Genomic DNA, 18,342 nt, shown 5'->3' with positions numbered 1-18,342 from the left:
ATTACCCACTGCTGAAATGTGAGTTTGACAGATAACTGAGGTGTTCTAGTTTGGTAAATCTCATGTTCCTATTTTCTCATGAATGTGCTCTGAGATTTTTCTGTAAAGTTCTATAACTGTAACTTGTGTCTAACCAGAGAGAGAAATATATCCCTAAGTTGAAGGCAATTTCACTTACATATATTCTTTGTAAAGAGTCATACAATACTGAGCTGATGAAATGGATAAAATGGACTTTTATTTTCATTCATTCTTCAATAATACCACACAATTAGATAGAAGTATCCAAAAAAAATCTTGAAATAATTTAAATGCAAGGCACAGAAGAACAACCTGACAAAGAAATTGCAAAATCATAAGAGAGGGAGACCCTTGGGAACAAGTTTCCATCACAAGATATTGTGATCAAAAGCTACTGCCCAGTGGAATAAACCATATAAGCACAACTTAAGCTAAACCATGCTTTCATGATAAAAAAGAAAAAAGGGTAAAAATTAGATTTTTTTTTCAAATGTTGAAGATTCTGTCACTTCAAATGAAATATTTTAAATGCAACACACTGGTCAATACATTTCCTAAATGCTATGCAAAAATGTAGTTGGCAAAACTTCGCATTAAAAACAAAACATACAGTTAAACTATATTTGGATTGGAGGAAACCTTGTTCTCACCTTAGCTGGGGATATCAAAGAAAGGCAGTTTCTGTCTTCTTCAAAAACAAATATTCTCTATACAGTAATATACTGCATGGGAAATTGCTCTGTATCTTGATAGTGTGAAAGCAAACATCATACACCACAGAGAGGAATAAAACTACTTAATTCATAAGAGCTTTTACATTTTTGGCAAGAGATGGTAGCTTTATTTTTTAAACAAAGCTACTGGATTCACTGACATGCGATAATATGCCCCAGCAATATAGCTGCTAAGTTTGAAAATAAAATTCATGCTTCACAATTGAAATATGCAGTGATTATGAAATACATTCGTTGATAATTAATACCATCATTATTACAACAGAGAGGTCATTCATAAATTAGTTCAGATTCTGAACTTGGTTTCTAAATGGAACGCTTTTTCAAGTATGCAGAATATTAACAATATATAGACTTTGTTACAGATCAGCACATTAGTTGGTGTGCTTTTTAAAAAAAAAAAAGAGTACTTATCCTGCAAACATTATGGACAAAGCAAAACTTGCAAGTTATAGGTTTGCTTTAAAAATGCTAAATGTCATTAAAGATATAAAATATTATAGTTAACAGCAATTGAGTGGCAGGTGTTTGCCAAAGAAAAATTATTTCTCAAATGCAAGACAGGTCTTTTTAGTATTTTATATGAAGGCATTTCTCAGCAAGCAACAGAATAAGCAAAAATTTTGAAGTTAACTTTGCGCTTGGAGTCCCATCTTCTTGCTTTTATACAGTAATGTCCATTTTCATAAACAGCATTCGTCTTTTTCTAAATACCTCTCTGATTTACAAGTTGTCACAATAATATTTCTACACAAGAATAAAAAGAGCTACCGACAATCACAATATAAACTGTAAAAACGGTTTTAGTAAAAATGTTCATCAAAATTTTCTGACATAGCAAAACATTCATTTGGAAAGTAAACTCTAATACAGCAGGCCATTCGATCAAAGGTGACCCAGGCATTTTTCTTGTTGCCATCATTATGACTAATTATTTCCATATTCCTTTGCATTATAGGATACAAACTTTGAAACATATTAAATTATTTTCTAGCAAAGAGTCTGATTATTGCACTTTATAAAAATTCCAGTAATATCAGGCTTTTGTACTACTCTTTTGTGAACACTGATGACCTGCAACAAAAACTATGGGACGAAACACTTCCTTATGAGCAAGACAGGTCCTTAAATTATTTTAACATACTGGAACAAGATGGAAACACTCACAAAAATGAAAAATGCATTCCTTTTCATACCAGTTTTGATTCACAGCAGCAATGGGTAGAACTTTAACTGCATTACTGACATGAACCTTCTCTCAGGGAAAAGAGAGTACGAAGTTTACCATTTAGTGTTTCAATTTGGAAAAATTCTAAGAGAAATCAGAAATACCACAGAAGCTTTCTGCTGACTGTCAGAATATTACTGTCTGGGAAGGCTTAATGACAATAACATCCTAACCTGCATGTGTCAGCTCTTAAACAATGAGCACATCAAACTTGATAGATATGGCTGTTTCAACATGGCAACACAGGTACAGTAAGGAGGTTGAGTATCCCCCCCTTTAAAAAAATGAATGTAGCAGTTTTTGGCCCTGCTTATTACCAGCTCTATCAGTAAAAAAATGGAGGTTTTGTACCAACCATGTAGAAAATCAGCTTATTGAACCAAAACGGTTTTACAAATCTATATGAGGCTTCCAGGCCAGCAAACAACAGTCAAAGTTACTTTGTTTCTCTGCTCCTTTAGCATAGGGACTAGTGAGGAATGGCTCATGCCCACTGTGGATAGTCCATTTACAGCAACAATCATGTCACCACACCTAGAAAAAGAAACAAAATGGAAAGCAGCTGATGAACAATAGTACACAACAACTTAACACAATGAGTAACAGATGGCATTCTGTAGTTAGGGCCTGAGGTTTCTATTAGACTTGAAGTTCAGCTGCTAGAGCTAAAAGCATTCAATTTAAAAAAAAATGAAGTATGACCTTCCACTGTAAGTAGTATGTGGAATTCTTGAACCCCTGGGGTTCAGCTCTGGTGTAATTCCCACACTAACTCTAAGGCTATGTCTACACTTGCGGCTTCTTGAGCAAGTAATATGCAAATGAGGCTAAGCGTGGAATATCGCCGAGCCTCATTTGCATACCTAATGAGCCACCATTTTTTTCAGAAGAGGCTCTTGCGTAAGAAGGAGCATCTATACTGCCCCTTCTTGCGCAAGAAAAACCCTCTTGCGCAACGCCATTCTTCCTGAAAAGTAATAGGTGTAACGGCTTTGCACAAGAGGGGTTTTTTGTGCAAGAAGGGGCAGTGTAGATGCTCCTTCTTGCGCAAGAGCCTCTTCTGAAAAAAATGGTGGCTCATTAGGTATACAAATGAGGCTCGGCGATATTCCACGCTTAGCCTCATTTGCATATTACGTGCGCAAGAAGCCGCAAGTGTAGACATAGCCTAAGAGTTTGCCTATGGAAAGATACCAGGATTGATGCAAGAATGGAAGAGGGAGAGAGAAAAATAATCATTTTACCTGGGTTAAGTAGCAGATATAAATATTTATATGTATATATATTTTATGATAAAACATATACGTGTGTATAGTGTAACACACACTTACATATAATATGCATTTACTGCATATGGCTGTTAAACACTTTCCAACATAATACCCCGTTTATGGTTGCTTATAACTTTACCAAACTTAACTATTCAGTAAAGTTTCACATGCCAGGTGCCTGCTTCAGGATGTGCATGTAGTTTGAAAAGTTAAATTTGGTAAAGTCTCTCTCTCTCTTGCTCGTGCGTGCACACACATATACACAACTTCAGCTTTACTGGTTAAGTTTGGTAAAGTACATATACTGTATATAGGAAAGTTTTAACTAAAGCAGCGCAACTGTTTCTAAAAATGAAGTTAATAGAAAATATGTAGTTTTGCCCATGTTAAAAAAAATCCTGCAGCTATTTAATTGGGAAGACGTACTGTCCTCATGCTTTGGAGCAGGGATTTAAAATTAGGCAGGGAAAGCATCTTTTGCCATTTGTATGAAAAGTTGCCCTAATCTGGTCAAGTTATAAACATCTGAAAAATCTCAATTTGTACATGCTTGGTGGAGACTTGTTTGAGTTTAGCAACCACATTCTCTTTGGAGTCTTTCTGCACACGGCATGCTCTCTCCCTGCGCTGTTCCTTTCTGTGACTTCACAGCCCATGTTCTATTCACACAGCATGCTCCAAAACCATGTTGCAGGGGATGAGCAGTACTTCCCTGCAATTGCTTCTCCTGGGCATACCAGAATGCTCTGTTCTTTATTTTCAATATTCCTTGGGCTCTTCCATAGGCAGGGTAGGAGGAAGCAGCCTGACTCAGAGTGGTGAGAAGCAGATGGACAGTGGCAGGGAAGAACATTTCCTAACTTTTAAGGTTACAAAGTCACAAACTCAATGCTTTTTTCATATAGTTGTTTTAATGTAATTGTATACTAAAGTACAAACAATAATTTATAGGGCCATTTAACAACAAGTACAGTATGCTTAGGTACTTGAGAATATTATTTCATTTGATATTTAAGGATCTTTAAAACTTATTAGGCTACTGCTATACAGTATATGACCAGGGAAATCCCATTCTCTGGAATAAGGCATGCAGAATTATAAATGCAGTTTTTCTTAAGCTACTTTGTAAAGCAATAGTTATAAAGAGATTTCTGTGTTGTAAACTTTCATGAGTCACACAGAGCTCCCAAAACCCCAGAGTATCAGTCTTAACCGCTTGCTATTGTGATGATTTGAGTCATAAAATGACCTCTAGTCCCCATATCATTGGAAATGTGCATTAAGCTGTTCTGAAAATAAATGTTGTAATCATCACATAATTCATATCTACCCTGTATGTAAAACAAATATGGTACTATCTTCTACTCATGTTTTCAAACCTTCGTGGTCCAATTTACAAACAATGGAAGCTTTAATGGGCATTTCAAATTCTGATCTGGATGGACTCTAAGTTCAGCCAAAATAAACACCCAAATGCCAGATTTGGGGATCCTACTAAAATACCATGTCTGAAAATTGGATCCTACATGTTCATTGACTCTCAGTGATCTTGACTAGGTAACTGTTCTAGCCTTTTCTCTACACGCTTCCTCCCTGCTTTATTATAATATGAGGCTCCTCTCACTTTTGTAATCCTACCCGAAGTAGGCAGAGAGCACTGTGCAACAGGCTCACTTCCCAATTGCTCCCTTTGAAGAGGGAACATCAGTACAAGTTATGGGGGAGATGGGTCAAGTCAGCACCACTGGCTGATAGTAGAACACGTTTCCAAAGAAAGGCGGGGTAAGGAAAAATGATGGGGAATAAATGTTCGCACAAGTTCTGACTGATCCCACTTCATCCCAGCCAAAAATCCTTCAGACTTCTCAGCACAGCACCTCGTAGATGTGCCAGGCTTTTTTAGGGAGCTGGCCAGCTCCTAAAAAATACCTGGATATTAGTCAGTGTCCCCAGGATTGTATGGAATGTGACAAATCACTTCATGAAATATGCCTTATCACTTTGCCCATGCTACAGGCAGTCCCCGGGTTACGTACAAGATAGGGACTGTAGGTTTGTTCTTAAGTTGAATCTGTATGTAAGTCGGAACTGGCGTCCAGATTCAGCCGCTGCTGCAACTGACCGCCAGTTCTGACTTACATACAGATTCAACTTAAGAACCCAAAGTCAGCTGCTGCTGAAACTGATCAGCAGCTGATTCCAGGAAGCCCGGGGCAGAGCAACTGTGCCTTGGGCTTCCTGTAGTCAGCGCTGGTCAGTTTCAGCAACGGCTGACTTGGGGACGTCTGGGGCAGAGCAGCTGGGGTGCTGCTGGGTTGCTCCAGTAGCACCGCTCCTCAGCGGTACTGGACCAACCCAGTAGCACCCCAGCTGCTCTGCCCCAGGAGTCCTGATTCAGCCGCTGCCAGAGCAAAGCCTCAGAAGCGCGGGACCCCGCCGCTGCTGCGGGTTTGCTCGCGGTGCCCCTGGTCTGCTGGGGACCGTCTCCAGCAGACCAGGGGCACCGTGAGCAAACCCGCCGGGGCTGCGGCTTTGCTCCCGATGCCCCTGGTCTGCTGGAGACAGTCCCCAGCAGACCAGGGGCACCAGGAGAAGCTTTTCTCGCCCCGGAGGTCGAGGTGGCTGACCGCTGCCTGTGAGTTCCGGGGCGAGAAAGTCCCGTTCGTAAGTGCGGATCCGACATAAGTCGGATCCGCGTAAGTCGGGGACTGCCTGTATTTGTAATACCATTTAAAAAAGAAATGGTAATACTTACTTTAATCTTCCGTCAAAGTATGCTGGAGTTCCAAGAACAATCGTTTTAATGAAGAAAGGCTGGTTTGTATGATTCTCCTCATATCCACCAACAATGCTAAAGCCCCAGCTTCCTAAATTGCTCCTCCGTAGCACTACATCATGGCAGCTATGTAGGCAGCTGTGAGGTGAGAGTGAAATATGGAAGGAGAAAAAACACATACCATAGTAATGAATGTGTCAAATGTTTAATTAAGGAAGGAACATTTTGGGGGTAGAGTTATCCATTGCTTCTCTAAATGAATACTGTTGTGCGATGCATTGAAGCACAGGAAGCATAATTGAGCAGCAACATGTGGTCGTTTGTTATATGTGAGCAATAAATGACGACCAGATCTTGTGACACAGAGGTATTTATCAGAATTGAAAGCAGCTTATTGTAATTATCTATCTCACAAGACATTATGACTATTTTACAGGAAATTACATAAAGACATCTCGTACAGAAAAACCTAGAGGAAATGAAAGAGGGCCTGATCCTGGAAGCCCTTTTTACAAAGGGAAATGTTTGTTACTGTGTGTAGTTCTATTCACTTCAGATTTATATTATGGTCTCAGGGCTGACTGTCAGATTTGGTCTCTCCCATAGTTAGCTGCAATGGGAGATTAAAATGGATCATTATGTGAATTTATCTGACACAAGCCCATGTATGGTCACCCTTGAGCCATGCACACTAAACTGATACTGAACTCAATCAATCCTATGGGATCATCAGAAGGCCTTTGAAAGTGAATCCCGCATGGTTACTATACTGCCTCATGAGGACTGCATCATCGTCAGTGAGGAAGGATGCCTTCAGTAAAAGGAAGGCACAAAAACAGCTGCATGTTTCAAGACACCCACTGAATGGACACATTCCACCACTCAAGAGGCTGAAGTCCAGAAAGTGTTCTGCCTCTGTAAGTTCCTTGTCCCAAAATACCACTGTGCAAGGCTACAGTGCAAAAAACGGGGGAGGGAGATACCAATGGTCTTGGAGAAATTGGTTCCTTCAAAATAACTCCCACCAGCTACTGACCTTGAATGAAAACACGGCTATTCTCTAAATTGAGTGGGAGCTGGAGTGGCAAAGTTTGGTGACAATATGATCAAGTGGCAGCTGAGGAAAGACCCCAGATGTGAACGTGGAGAGTCTAGGCAAAACACTTGAATGCTGCTTCAGTGCCCCATCAACATCCCTTTTGCCAGAGGAACTATTCGAGATAAGTAACAACAACAAATTTTGGCTGTGGTTTTGGACCAATAAACTATGATGATGGTTTCAGGATTTCCTTCTGATACCATCACATTCTACATGCTTTCTGTGGTTGCATCTGCAAACTGTAGGTATTACCCTGGAAATCCTTACTATTAAGGATAGGGCTTACTATAGTGCAGAGTGAGTTTAAAATTCACAGGACTATGCACAATAATAAGCACTACCCTTGATAGTAAGCATTACCCAAAATTAGGCCCACAGTTTGTCAATGCAACTACCAGACAGTGAAGAATGGGATAGGTGAAATCTGGTGATATCAGGCAGTCCAAAAGTTGGGAAAAGGAAGTGGGTTTGTGGCAAATTTCAAATAGATATATTTGTGTTTGATGGAATTGATGTTTGGTTTTCTGAGTTATATATCTGTGATCTGTGGATGCAGATTGGTCTGTTCTAACTTTTTTCTGCATGTGTGCATAAGACGTGTGATAAAAGTCAATGATTTTTAAGGCTATATCTTTCTATTCTATGAAGTTATTCATTTGCTTTTCTAAACTTTGTTTTGTATATTAATACAGGGTGATTTGGGTAAGTGTTCTATGTTTCCTGTTTAAAACTTTATAACTAAGGAATAAAAATGACAGCTTACATTCCTCCTTACATTGAGATGGCTGTGTCACACTTTTCTCAAGGTTTCCAAAGGGATAATCAGTGTCGTCTATATTCCGGCTGCTTGTAAGTGGATTGTAAATTGAATGTCAGTGCAATAGATAGGCAGCAATCTAGCAGGTGCCATAACTAAACTGTTCTTTGCTTTAGCATTTAAAATCAGTTTTAACATCATATTATTAAAACTGCTGCAGCAGCACAAAATAAAACCACACTAAAATGAACTGTTATTGCGTCTGAATGCCTGTATAAGAAAGAAACCCTTAAGCATGTCTCTTCTCCCCTATATACGCCACATAGATATTTTTATAAAACATTAGGAGAGTGAAATAGCCAAATACAGCGGTTCGTGTAAACATGAGTTTAAACAGATCATTCACTAACGAGTACCTTGGAAGCCCCAGCCACATGACCCACGAAGGTGACCAGCTGGCATCATATTCATTTTCACTGATTGTGCTTGGTTGTCCCTCATTAGTTTGAGTTTTTTCTTCAACAATCTGGACCTCCAATGTTTTGAGTGCCACCACTGAAGAGGTAGCACTGGCTTTGAGCATAGCCACTGCCTCACTATGACTTAGATTGGTCAGATCAATGCCATTAATATTCAGCAATACATCACCTGTTTAAAAAGGCACAAATAAGAGTACAAGTCATGATGTGGCCTATTGAACAATTGTCTTTCTGTGCTAATACATGGCTTGTACTTATAACACATTACCCAGGGCCTGGTCACATCACTGTGTTATCTTATTGTTTCTCACTATCTAGGTCCAGGAACGATCAGACATGTGAACTGCAATGTATTAACACTATAGCCTCATGTGGACAATGAAACATAATTTGTAAGATCTTTCACGGCTGCATATTTCTGCAGAAACAGAAATGCTGTGCTTGGCTAACATGCTCTGCTAGCATGCCAGTAAGAGGTGTAAATGATCTATTAGGTCAAGCACCTCTTCTACCTTCAGTAACAGAACTTCCCTGCTTGGATTGATCCCTATGGTATATCCTCCAGTGCTTTGTTCAATCCACATTTAATGATTCAAACACTGGAGCTTCTATCACTCCCACTGGAAACTATGCTCACCATTAGAGATTTTTTCCCCTGACTTGTGTTCCTTTTCTGAATTTATCCCATTACTCACAATCATCCCGCAGTGTTTAAAAGGAAAAGGAATGGCACAAGCTGTAGCGTGAGGGAGAGGGAAAGTCTTGCAGAAGGTAGCACAGCAAGTGGGACATGAGAAGATTACCCCCACCTCCCTCACCACATGTCCAATCAGGAAGGACAAAATAAGGATCACACAGGACAGATTATTAAGGAAAAATCAGCTCTGGGAAAGCATGAGCATCTGTAAAAAGAGTATAATGATCTGGAAAGAGTCTAAAATACAAAGTTTTCCTAAAAGGATTTTTCTTGTGAATATCTTAAAAGAAGGAGAGAAACACTTATTGTCTGACTGGTTACAGTATTCCTGCTGCAGTGCAGAACAAAACCACAAAAACACAGGACTCAATGACACAAGATATGAGAATCAATCACTTTCCAGAAACTTTTTGCCAACTTCGCCAACTTTGGTAATGGTCCCAGGCCGGCTCTGCCCCCAGAAGGGGCACAGCCTCAGGCAGAAGAGGTGGTTCCCTCTAGGCATTGTGTGCCGCTGGGCGAGGGGAGAGGAAACTTTGCACACTCCTCTGCCGGATGGGGGAGCATGCAAAATCTCTCAGCCTCCACCCCCACCAAGTCAGGGGTGTGCTGTGCCCAGACAGAACCACCAACCATTTTGAACAGCTGGCTGTTTTATCTGGTGTGAGTGCCCCTGACAAGGGGGAGGACACTCTGTCCACGTCCTGATTGGCTTGGGGGCAGGAGAGCGTGCAAAGTCTCTAGCTCCCCCACCCCACCCTGCCAGGGCTGCGCGGCACCCAGAGCAAACTGCTAGCCATTTTGAACAGCTTTCTCATGTGCCCCTGGTGGGAGATGGAGGAGACTTTGCATGCTCCCCCGCCTCCAGACCCTTATTGGCCTTGGAGCAGGATGGACCGCGGGCCAGATCAAATGGTTTGGAGGGCCGGAATCATCCCACAGACCATTATCTTACCCACCCCTGGTTTAGGAGGTACTGAAGATATTACACAAGGAGAGAGCTGGTTTCTCAGACAGGTACAGGACCTAACTCATGTGACCAAAGCCCAAACCAGGAAGTGTATGCTGAAGTGAAAAATATCCGGCAAGACTAATTCATAGGGGGATTCCAGTCAGCTTTAAAGAATATAACCAGCCGTTTCCTGATCTCATCAGGCTTCCCCGGTTAGCCTTATCTACACAGTCATTTCCTAAGCCAGGGGAATGTGGCATTGTACAGCGAATTTCCAGTAGTGGAAATTTTGAGAGAAGCATTTATCATTGCTACATTACAGCTGTTGAGAAACCTTATGTTACCTCGCAAAACAAATTTATCAGAAGAATATTTGGAAGATGCGTACACTGCCATTTGAGTCAAATCCTACCTCGTTTGATCCTGCCATCTCTTGCAAGACAGCCATGAGGTTGCACACTAGTAACGAAGATTGGCAGTTCACCACTTTTGCTGCCTCGACCTCCTGCCACTGTCATTCCAAGGGATTCGTGTGGTTCTTTTTTCACAGTAATGTGCTTTTCTTGGCATGTAACACACTGGGATAGATCCTGCAAGAAGATACTTTATTTTAAAATTGATGCTTAATAGGTTCATAATCTATAATTAGGTAGTTAAACAGAGCAGCCTGATTTTCAAAAGTGATCAGCACTTTTGAAAAATCACACCATTTATTTAGGTACCTAAATATTGATTAGGGTGGAGGAGGAAGGTTGGGACTTGAACTGCAGCGGCGGGGGGATGGGGGGACGGGGACTTGAACCCACCACCCTGAACTCCCCAGGCAAATGCCCTATCCTCCTCCAGATGGTCTAATTTTAAGCATCCATTTTTAAAAACTCACTTCTAATTTACTTATAATATGCTTAGAGCCTTGGTGTCCAACCAGTTCTGAAGCGACACAACACTTAACCAGCCATATAGCCACATTATTCAAGACAAATAGCTAGTGGCTAGTGTGTTGGACACCATGGTCTTAGAGAGTATTGCACCACATTGAATACTGAAGATCTGCAATACAAAGTTTGTGCTGAGGCTCAAAATCCATATGTTCATATGGCTAAGTGTCCCAGCACTGAGAAACACTAGACTTTTGTGTTTTGGTGGAAGTCCCACATATTAAGTGCATCTTTTTTGTAAATATCTTAGGGACCAAACTCTACTGACGCAACGTGAAATGAAAGAGCACATGTACTTCAAGGGTGAAAAGCTGACACATCTTTTGAATAGTTTATTTTTATCCTTTCAATTTTTTCTTTTTTTTTACAGTTTGTCTCCAGAATCAAGTTTGGTTTCATACCATCAGGAGGGTTTAAACCTGAACTAAGGGTAAATCTACACTTGCACCTTAGTTTGAACTAGGGATGCAAATGTAGGCATTCTAAATAGTCAGTGAAGTGGGGATTTGAAGCAAAAAATGAAGAGTAACGTTAGTTCAAACCAAGGGGTTTGGTTTGAACTAACGCATCTCGGCACGCACTTTCACTTTCGAAACAGCTGTTTATCGGAGTAACGTGCCGGCGAGATCATGCTAATGAAAAGAGGGATATTTAAATCCCCGCTTCGTTGACTATTTTGAATGCCTACATTTGCATCCCTAGTTCGAACTAGGGTGCAAGTGTAGACATACCCTAAGAGCGTGTCTACACATGGAATTATTCTACAATAGCTATCCTGATTAAGTTCCTGTGTAGATGGTCTTTTTCTGGAATAAAACTGCCATATTCCCAATTAGTTTAATCTACTCTGGAAGTAGATTAGGCTAATTTAGCATAAAACATTCTTGTTTATAGAATAAGAATGTCCCCACAGCTGTCTTTAACAGCTATTCCAATTTAAATTAACCTTAATCCAAATTAATTTATGTAGAGAAGACCAAATGTATTTAATTTGCTTAAATGCCTAAAAACTCCCATACTTAATGACATATTAAAAACAGTCCACATTTACCACCACTGATCATTTTAAATGTACAGAAGGCTTAGAGGTAAGCTAAAATTTCATAAATAAATTATACAATCTATTATAGCCTTCCAGTTGCAGTTATTTCTTCCCCACACGTGAAAAACGAAGCAGTGTCCTTTTATATTCCCAATGCACAAAGCCAGGAGTAGTTTCATATTAATATGTCAGACACATGCCATTGTACATATATAAAAGCAGCTTATTTTTAATTCTGTCAGGCTTTGGGACCATTTACTTGCTGGTGTTGTATAATTATGAAAACACAGCAGTCTTTAAGACTGCAAACTTCAAAACCAACTCTGCTTTTCTTAGATGACAGAGGTGTGCAAATGAACTACATGATGAAACCCCTTTCAGCCCTTTTCTGAAATCTCTCAAATTTTGGAAGAAAATCCTTGCAAAAACATAAAGTGCTCACACCTTAAATGATGAAACAAAAGACAGGACTATGCAGCACTTTAAAGACTAACAAGATGGTTTATTAGGTGATGAGCTTTCGTGGGCCAGACCCACTTCCTCAGATCAAATTGTGGAAGAAAATTTTTCCACAATTTGATCTGAGAAAGTGGGTCTGGCCCATGAAAGCTCATCACCTAAATAAAATAAATAAATTAATGGAAATTGCCTATCTCTTAGAAGTGGAAGGGACCTTGAAAGGTCATTGAGTCCAGTCCCCTGCCTTCACAGCAGGACCAAGTACCATCCCTGACAAATTTTTGCCCCAAATTCCTAAATGGCCTCTGCAAGGATTGAACTCACAATCCTGGGTTTAGCAGGCCAATGCTCAAACCACTGAGCTATTCCTACCCCCCCCCAAAAAAGTCTTGTCTTTAAAGTGCTGCATAGTCCTGTCTTCTGTTTCAGCAATCATCTCTACAGCTACATCTCTATTACCTTAAATGATGGACATTGAATTAGGCTATCAACAGCATTTGCTGGAAAAAGGACAGAAAGGAGGTCTAGTAAATGCCTGACGCTCTAGGTACTTATAGGATTAAATGAACTTGAAGAGCCAGAAGTTGTATTTTTGGAACTACCAAAATGTCTGAAGCATAAGCTTGGAACAATCAACAGTATTTTATTTTTATAAGGGGTCTTGTGCATAATGCCACACTAGATCCATGGAGTCTCTTCCTTCTCTCCTTCACCCCATCATATAAAAGCCACTGCAATAGCCACAGATCTCTTACCTTTGATTCAGGGAAGAAAAAACATGACTTTTCTGCCAATCAAGGGTTGCCAGATGGTTTCAACAAAAATACTGGACACACTTGACATTACATCACAGTCTACATTACATCTTATTTAGAAAATACTGGACATTTATATTTTCTCATTTATATTTTCTCAATTTGTTTCCTGAACAGAAAGCTCAAATACTGGACTGTCTGGTTCAAAACAGGACTCCTGGCAACCCTACCAATCAATGACAATTTGTTTCTATGGCTGAGGAATATGCTCCAGCTCCTAGCATCTTGCAATTCAATCACTTGCACAGCAGGAGTCCAAAGGGTGCTCCTGAATGGTAACCCTCCCACATGGTAGTAACACATAACCCACTTTCCCACATGTGATTCCAGAAATAGTTTGAACTTATACACAAGACTTTCAGGTGTTGCTATAGCCAGCAAATCCAAATACTTGCGACTGCTATTACATTTTCTCTTCAAGTGGAGAAAGAGAGAAACACTAACCTTATGCGAACTGTGTCTGCTGTGGAACAGCTGTTGCGCTTGGTAATGGTTGCTGTTGTGAGTCCCTGCTTCTCTGAGAATAGCGACTGTCTGCGATTTCACTGGTCTGGAGATTGTTAAATTCACCCTTTCCCCACTAGCCTGAGGGATATACATGCAAAATGAAAATGACCATAAAGTTCACATTGTACTATTAGTAATTAGGAGACAAGGGAAGATCTGGGTTTGATTCCTGGTGCTGCCTCAGACTTCTTGTGTGATGTTGGGATAGTCATTTTTTTCCTGCCTTCCCATCTATACAATGGAGATGTTAATACTTTCATTCTCATCCCTTCTCTTGCCTATTTAGACTGTAAACTCTTTGTAACAGGATCTGTCTCTATGCATATGAACATCACCTAACACACCGAAACCCCCAGTTTCAGTTGGTCTAGGCCAGGGGTCTCCAAACTACGGCCCGGGGGCCGGATGCGGCCCGCGAGGCCCTCTCATCCGGCCCGTGGAGACCTTTTTGGATTCAAAGGCAGAAGAAGTGAGATTGTTTCAAAACCCATTTGAAGCAGATGTGGCCAGTTGCCCAGATGAACTGCAGCTGGAAGTCATTGAGTTGCAAGCAAATGACCTCCTTAGGGACAAGTTCAAAACAGGACTGGTGGGTTTTTACCAGTTTTTGCCCAAGGAAGACTTTCCTAATGTCAAAACTTTTGCATCAAGGTACCTTTCAATCTTTGGAACAATCTAGGCACTTCTGCAATACAAAGGAAATAACAAGAAAAGGGATGGAATATATTGAGACTATGATTTAGCAGTTTTCAAAACTACTCAACATTCCAAACCCTAATAGATATTTAAAAACATATTATTCTTCTAGAATCAGTAACTTTGTATGTAGTTGGAGATACTATAGAGTCAGATCACCAAACTGTGTAGTTTTCAGGGCTATCCAAAAGCTCAGTGGTTACCCTAATGTTCCAAAATTCCAACATCAAAATCTCCAAATGTAAAACTGACCTCTTCAAAATCTAAATAAATTGAAAAATTGACATTAAAACACCAGGATTATTAGTGTTTCCCCTTAATGATAAGAGATATTTAAGGGACATTTAAATTAAACTGTCAAATAATCTTCCTCAACATCACAAGACTTAAATTGCTATTGCTTTGGGTTAATCAAATAGTACACAGCAACACTCTATATATTCCTAGTGTTTAAGCAAGGTGATTTACTAGATGGATACATGGCTTAGAATCAGACACTCACCTACCCCTTCCTCCAGTTTTTTCATTGACTGGTTATGTGAATCTTGGAAAGTTATTTCCCTTTTAAATTCCCATTTTACAGACAGGGAAAGTGTGGTACAATGCTACCTACTTTCATAAAGCTTTCTGAGATCTAAGAACATAAAAACATAAGAATGGCTGTGCTGGGTCAGACCAAAGGTCCATCTAGCCCAGTAGCCTGTCTGCCGATAGTGGCCAGAACCAGGTGCCCCAGAGAGGGTGGACCAAAGACAATGTTCAAGCGATTTGTCTCCTGCCATCCTTCTCCAGCCTCTGACAAACAGAGGCCAGGGACACCATTTCTATCCCCTGGCTAACCTCCATGAAATTATCTAGCTTCTCTTTAAACTTTTTTCTAGTCCTAGCTTTCACAGCCTTCTCTGGCAAGGAGTTCCACAGGCTGACTACACGCTGTATGAAGAATAACTTTTTTTTAAATTAGTTTTAAACCTGCTACCCATTAATTTCATTCGGTGTCCTCTAGTTCTTCTATTATGGGAACTAATAAATACCTTTTCTTTATCTGCCCTCTCCACACCACTCATGATTTTATATACCTCTATCATATCCCCCCTCAGTCTCCTCTTTTCTAAACTGAAAAGTCCTAGTCGCTTTAGTCTCTCCTCATATGGGACCTGTTCCAAACCCCTGATCATTTTAGTTGCCGTTTTCTGAACCCTTTCCAAGGCCAAAATATCTTATTTGAGGTGAGGAGACCACATCTGTACACAGTATTCAAGAAGTGGGCGTACCATAGTTTTATACAGGGGCAGTAAGATATTCTGTGTCTTATTTTCTATCCCTTTCTTAATAATTCCTAGCATCCTATTTGCCTTTTTGACCGTCACAGCACACTGTGTGGAAGTTTTCAGAGAACCATCCACAATAACTCCAAGATCTCTTTCCTGATTTGTCATAGCCAAATTAGCCCCCATCATACTGTATGTATAGTTGGGGTTATTTTTCCCGATGTACATCACTTTATACTTATCCACATTAAATTTCATTTGCCATTTTGTTGCCCAATCACTCAGTTTGGTGAGATCTTTTTGGAGTCCCTCACAGTCTGCTTCTGTCTTGACTATCCTAAACAGTTTGGTATCATCCGCAAACTTTACCAACTCACTGCTTACCCCTTTCTCCAGCTCACTTATGAATAAGTTGAAAAGGACTGGTCCCAGGACTGACCCTTGGGGGACACCACTAGTTATCCCTCTCCATTCTGAAAATTTACCATTTATTCCTACCATTTGTTTCCTGTCTTTTAACCAGTTCTCAGTCCAAGAAAGGACCTTCCCTCTTATCCCATGGCAATGTAATTTACACAAGAGCCTTTGGTGAGGGACCTTGGCAAAGGCTTTCTGAAAATCTAAGTATACTATATCTACGGGATCCCCCTTGTCTGCATGTTTGTTAACCCCTTCAAAGAACTCTAATAGATTAGTAAGACATGATTTCCCTTTACAGAAACCATGTTGACTTTTGTCCAACAAATTATGTTCTTCTACGTGCCTCACAATTTTATTCTTTACTGTTTCGACTAATTTGCCCGGTACTGAAGTTAGACTTACCGGTCTGTAATTGCCAGGATTGCCTCTAGAGCCCTTTTTAAATATTGGTGTCACGTTGGCTACCTTCCAGTTGTTAGGTATGGAAGCCGATTTAAAGGTTAGGTTACAAACCACAGATGATAGTTCAGCAATTTCCCATTTGAGTTCTTTTAGTACCCTTGGATGAATGCCATCCGGTCCCGGAGATTTGTTAACATTAAGTTTTTCTATTTGTTCCAAAACCTCCTCTAATGACACTTCAATCTGGGACAGTTCCTCAGATTTATCACCCACAAAGGACGGTGCTGATTTGGGAATCTCCCTAACGTCCTGAGCCGTGAAGACTGAAGCAAAGAAATCATTTAGTTTATCCACAATGTCTTTATCATCCTTGATTGCGCCTTTTATACCTCGATTGTTTAGGGGACCCACAGGTTTTTTAGCCGGCTTCCTGCTTCTAACGTACTTAAAAAACCATTTTATTATTTCTTTTTGAGGTTTTGGCTAGCTGTTCCTCAAAATCTTTTTTTGCTTTTCTTATTACATTTTTACACTTGATTTGACAGTGTTTATGTTCCTTTCTATTTATCTCACTAGGATTGGACTTCCACTTCTTAAAAGATGCCTTTTTGTCCCTCACTGCTTCTTTTACATGGTGGTTAAGCCACGGTGACTCTTTTTTAGGTCTCTTGCTATGTTTTTTAATTTGGCGTATACATTTAAGTTGGGCCTCTATTATGGTGTCTTTAAAAAGTTTCCATGCAGCTTGCAGGGATTTGGCTTTAGGCATTGTGCCTTTTAATTTCTGTTTAACTAACCTCCTCATTTTTGTGTAATTCTCCTTTTTGAAATTAAATGCCTGGGTTCTGGACTGCTGAGGTGTTCTTCCCTCCACAGGAATGTTAAATGTTATTATATTATGGTCACTATTCCCAAGCGGTCCCAAGAATGGGATCCCAAGAATGTGACCGTAGTGCTGCTCACAGTGTGCTGGGTCAGAGCTGTAGTTGTACATAGATACTCAGGTTATAACCTACAAGCTGTTAGGCACTCAGGATTATGTGGCAGATAGACATATAACATTTTATCAGTCTGGATTGCACTCTGAATGTGACAGCTCTATACAACTATCTATAAGATTCCAGGAAAGTCATTCTACAGCCATTTTATGATTCATAGTAACATAGGGTCAGTGTGAAGTGACGGAATCAGCTACTAGCATGATTACAGCGCCTTTTGTTCAGAATATCAGCAGGTTGCATCCTCCCTGGGTTTTGTGGTCTGTTACCATCCAAATTTTAAGTTCTTAGGTATCTTGACTTCATAAATTACACAAGTAAGGCATGAATTTATCCCATGCCAAGAGTCCTAAAGCACTGCAATGAGAGAGGTAACTCAACCAGTAAACCATCATTACTCCACAGTCACTTGCATGCAACAATTTCATTAGCTGTATGAAGAAGACTGCACGGACCTGTGTACCCAATAGCCACCTGCACAAACTAACACAAATCTCCAAGCATAACTTCCCTATATATCAACATGTACCCCTACACAACAATACAATCAGCACACACACCATTAGGAATGTAAAAAGTTACCTGGTTAACTGGTTACCCAGTAAGATTTAGGCTTACTGGATAGGTAAGCAACCCTTGCAGCAGCCCTGACAATCCCAACCTGGACCCCAAGTGAGGAAGGGGGATCCTGTCCCAACCACATGGCAGCCCCAACCCCAATCCCGCCACAGCCCAGGCAGCAGCAGGAGGGGCCATGGCCCAATGTCATGGTGCTGCAGC

General features: G+C 40.4%; 1 protein-coding gene across 7 annotated transcripts in view; it reads right to left on the bottom strand.

The window, feature by feature from the left end:
- Positions 1-1,150: 1,150 nt before the first annotated feature.
- LNX2 (ligand of numb-protein X 2) overlaps positions 1,151-18,342 on the bottom strand; it is a 90,222-nt gene continuing 73,030 nt past the window's right edge. For all 7 annotated transcript variants that reach the window (XM_075919226.1, XM_075919227.1, XM_075919230.1 and 4 more), the window contains 5 exons: positions 13,713-13,853; positions 10,427-10,604; positions 8,303-8,534; positions 6,010-6,168; positions 1,151-2,517 (listed from right to left, as the gene is read on the bottom strand). In XM_075919226.1, the coding sequence (XP_075775341.1) occupies positions 2,382-2,517; positions 6,010-6,168; positions 8,303-8,534; positions 10,427-10,604; positions 13,713-13,853 (846 nt within the window). In that variant the 3' untranslated portion in view covers positions 1,151-2,381. The remainder of the gene's footprint in view (positions 2,518-6,009; positions 6,169-8,302; positions 8,535-10,426; positions 10,605-13,712; positions 13,854-18,342) is intronic.

Source organism: Pelodiscus sinensis, chromosome 1 (genome assembly GCF_049634645.1).
Source record: "Pelodiscus sinensis isolate JC-2024 chromosome 1, ASM4963464v1, whole genome shotgun sequence".
Lineage (NCBI taxonomy): Eukaryota > Metazoa > Chordata > Testudines > Trionychidae > Pelodiscus > Pelodiscus sinensis.
Note: the sequence above shows the minus strand (reverse complement) of the source record. Positions and strands in the feature narration are given on the sequence as shown.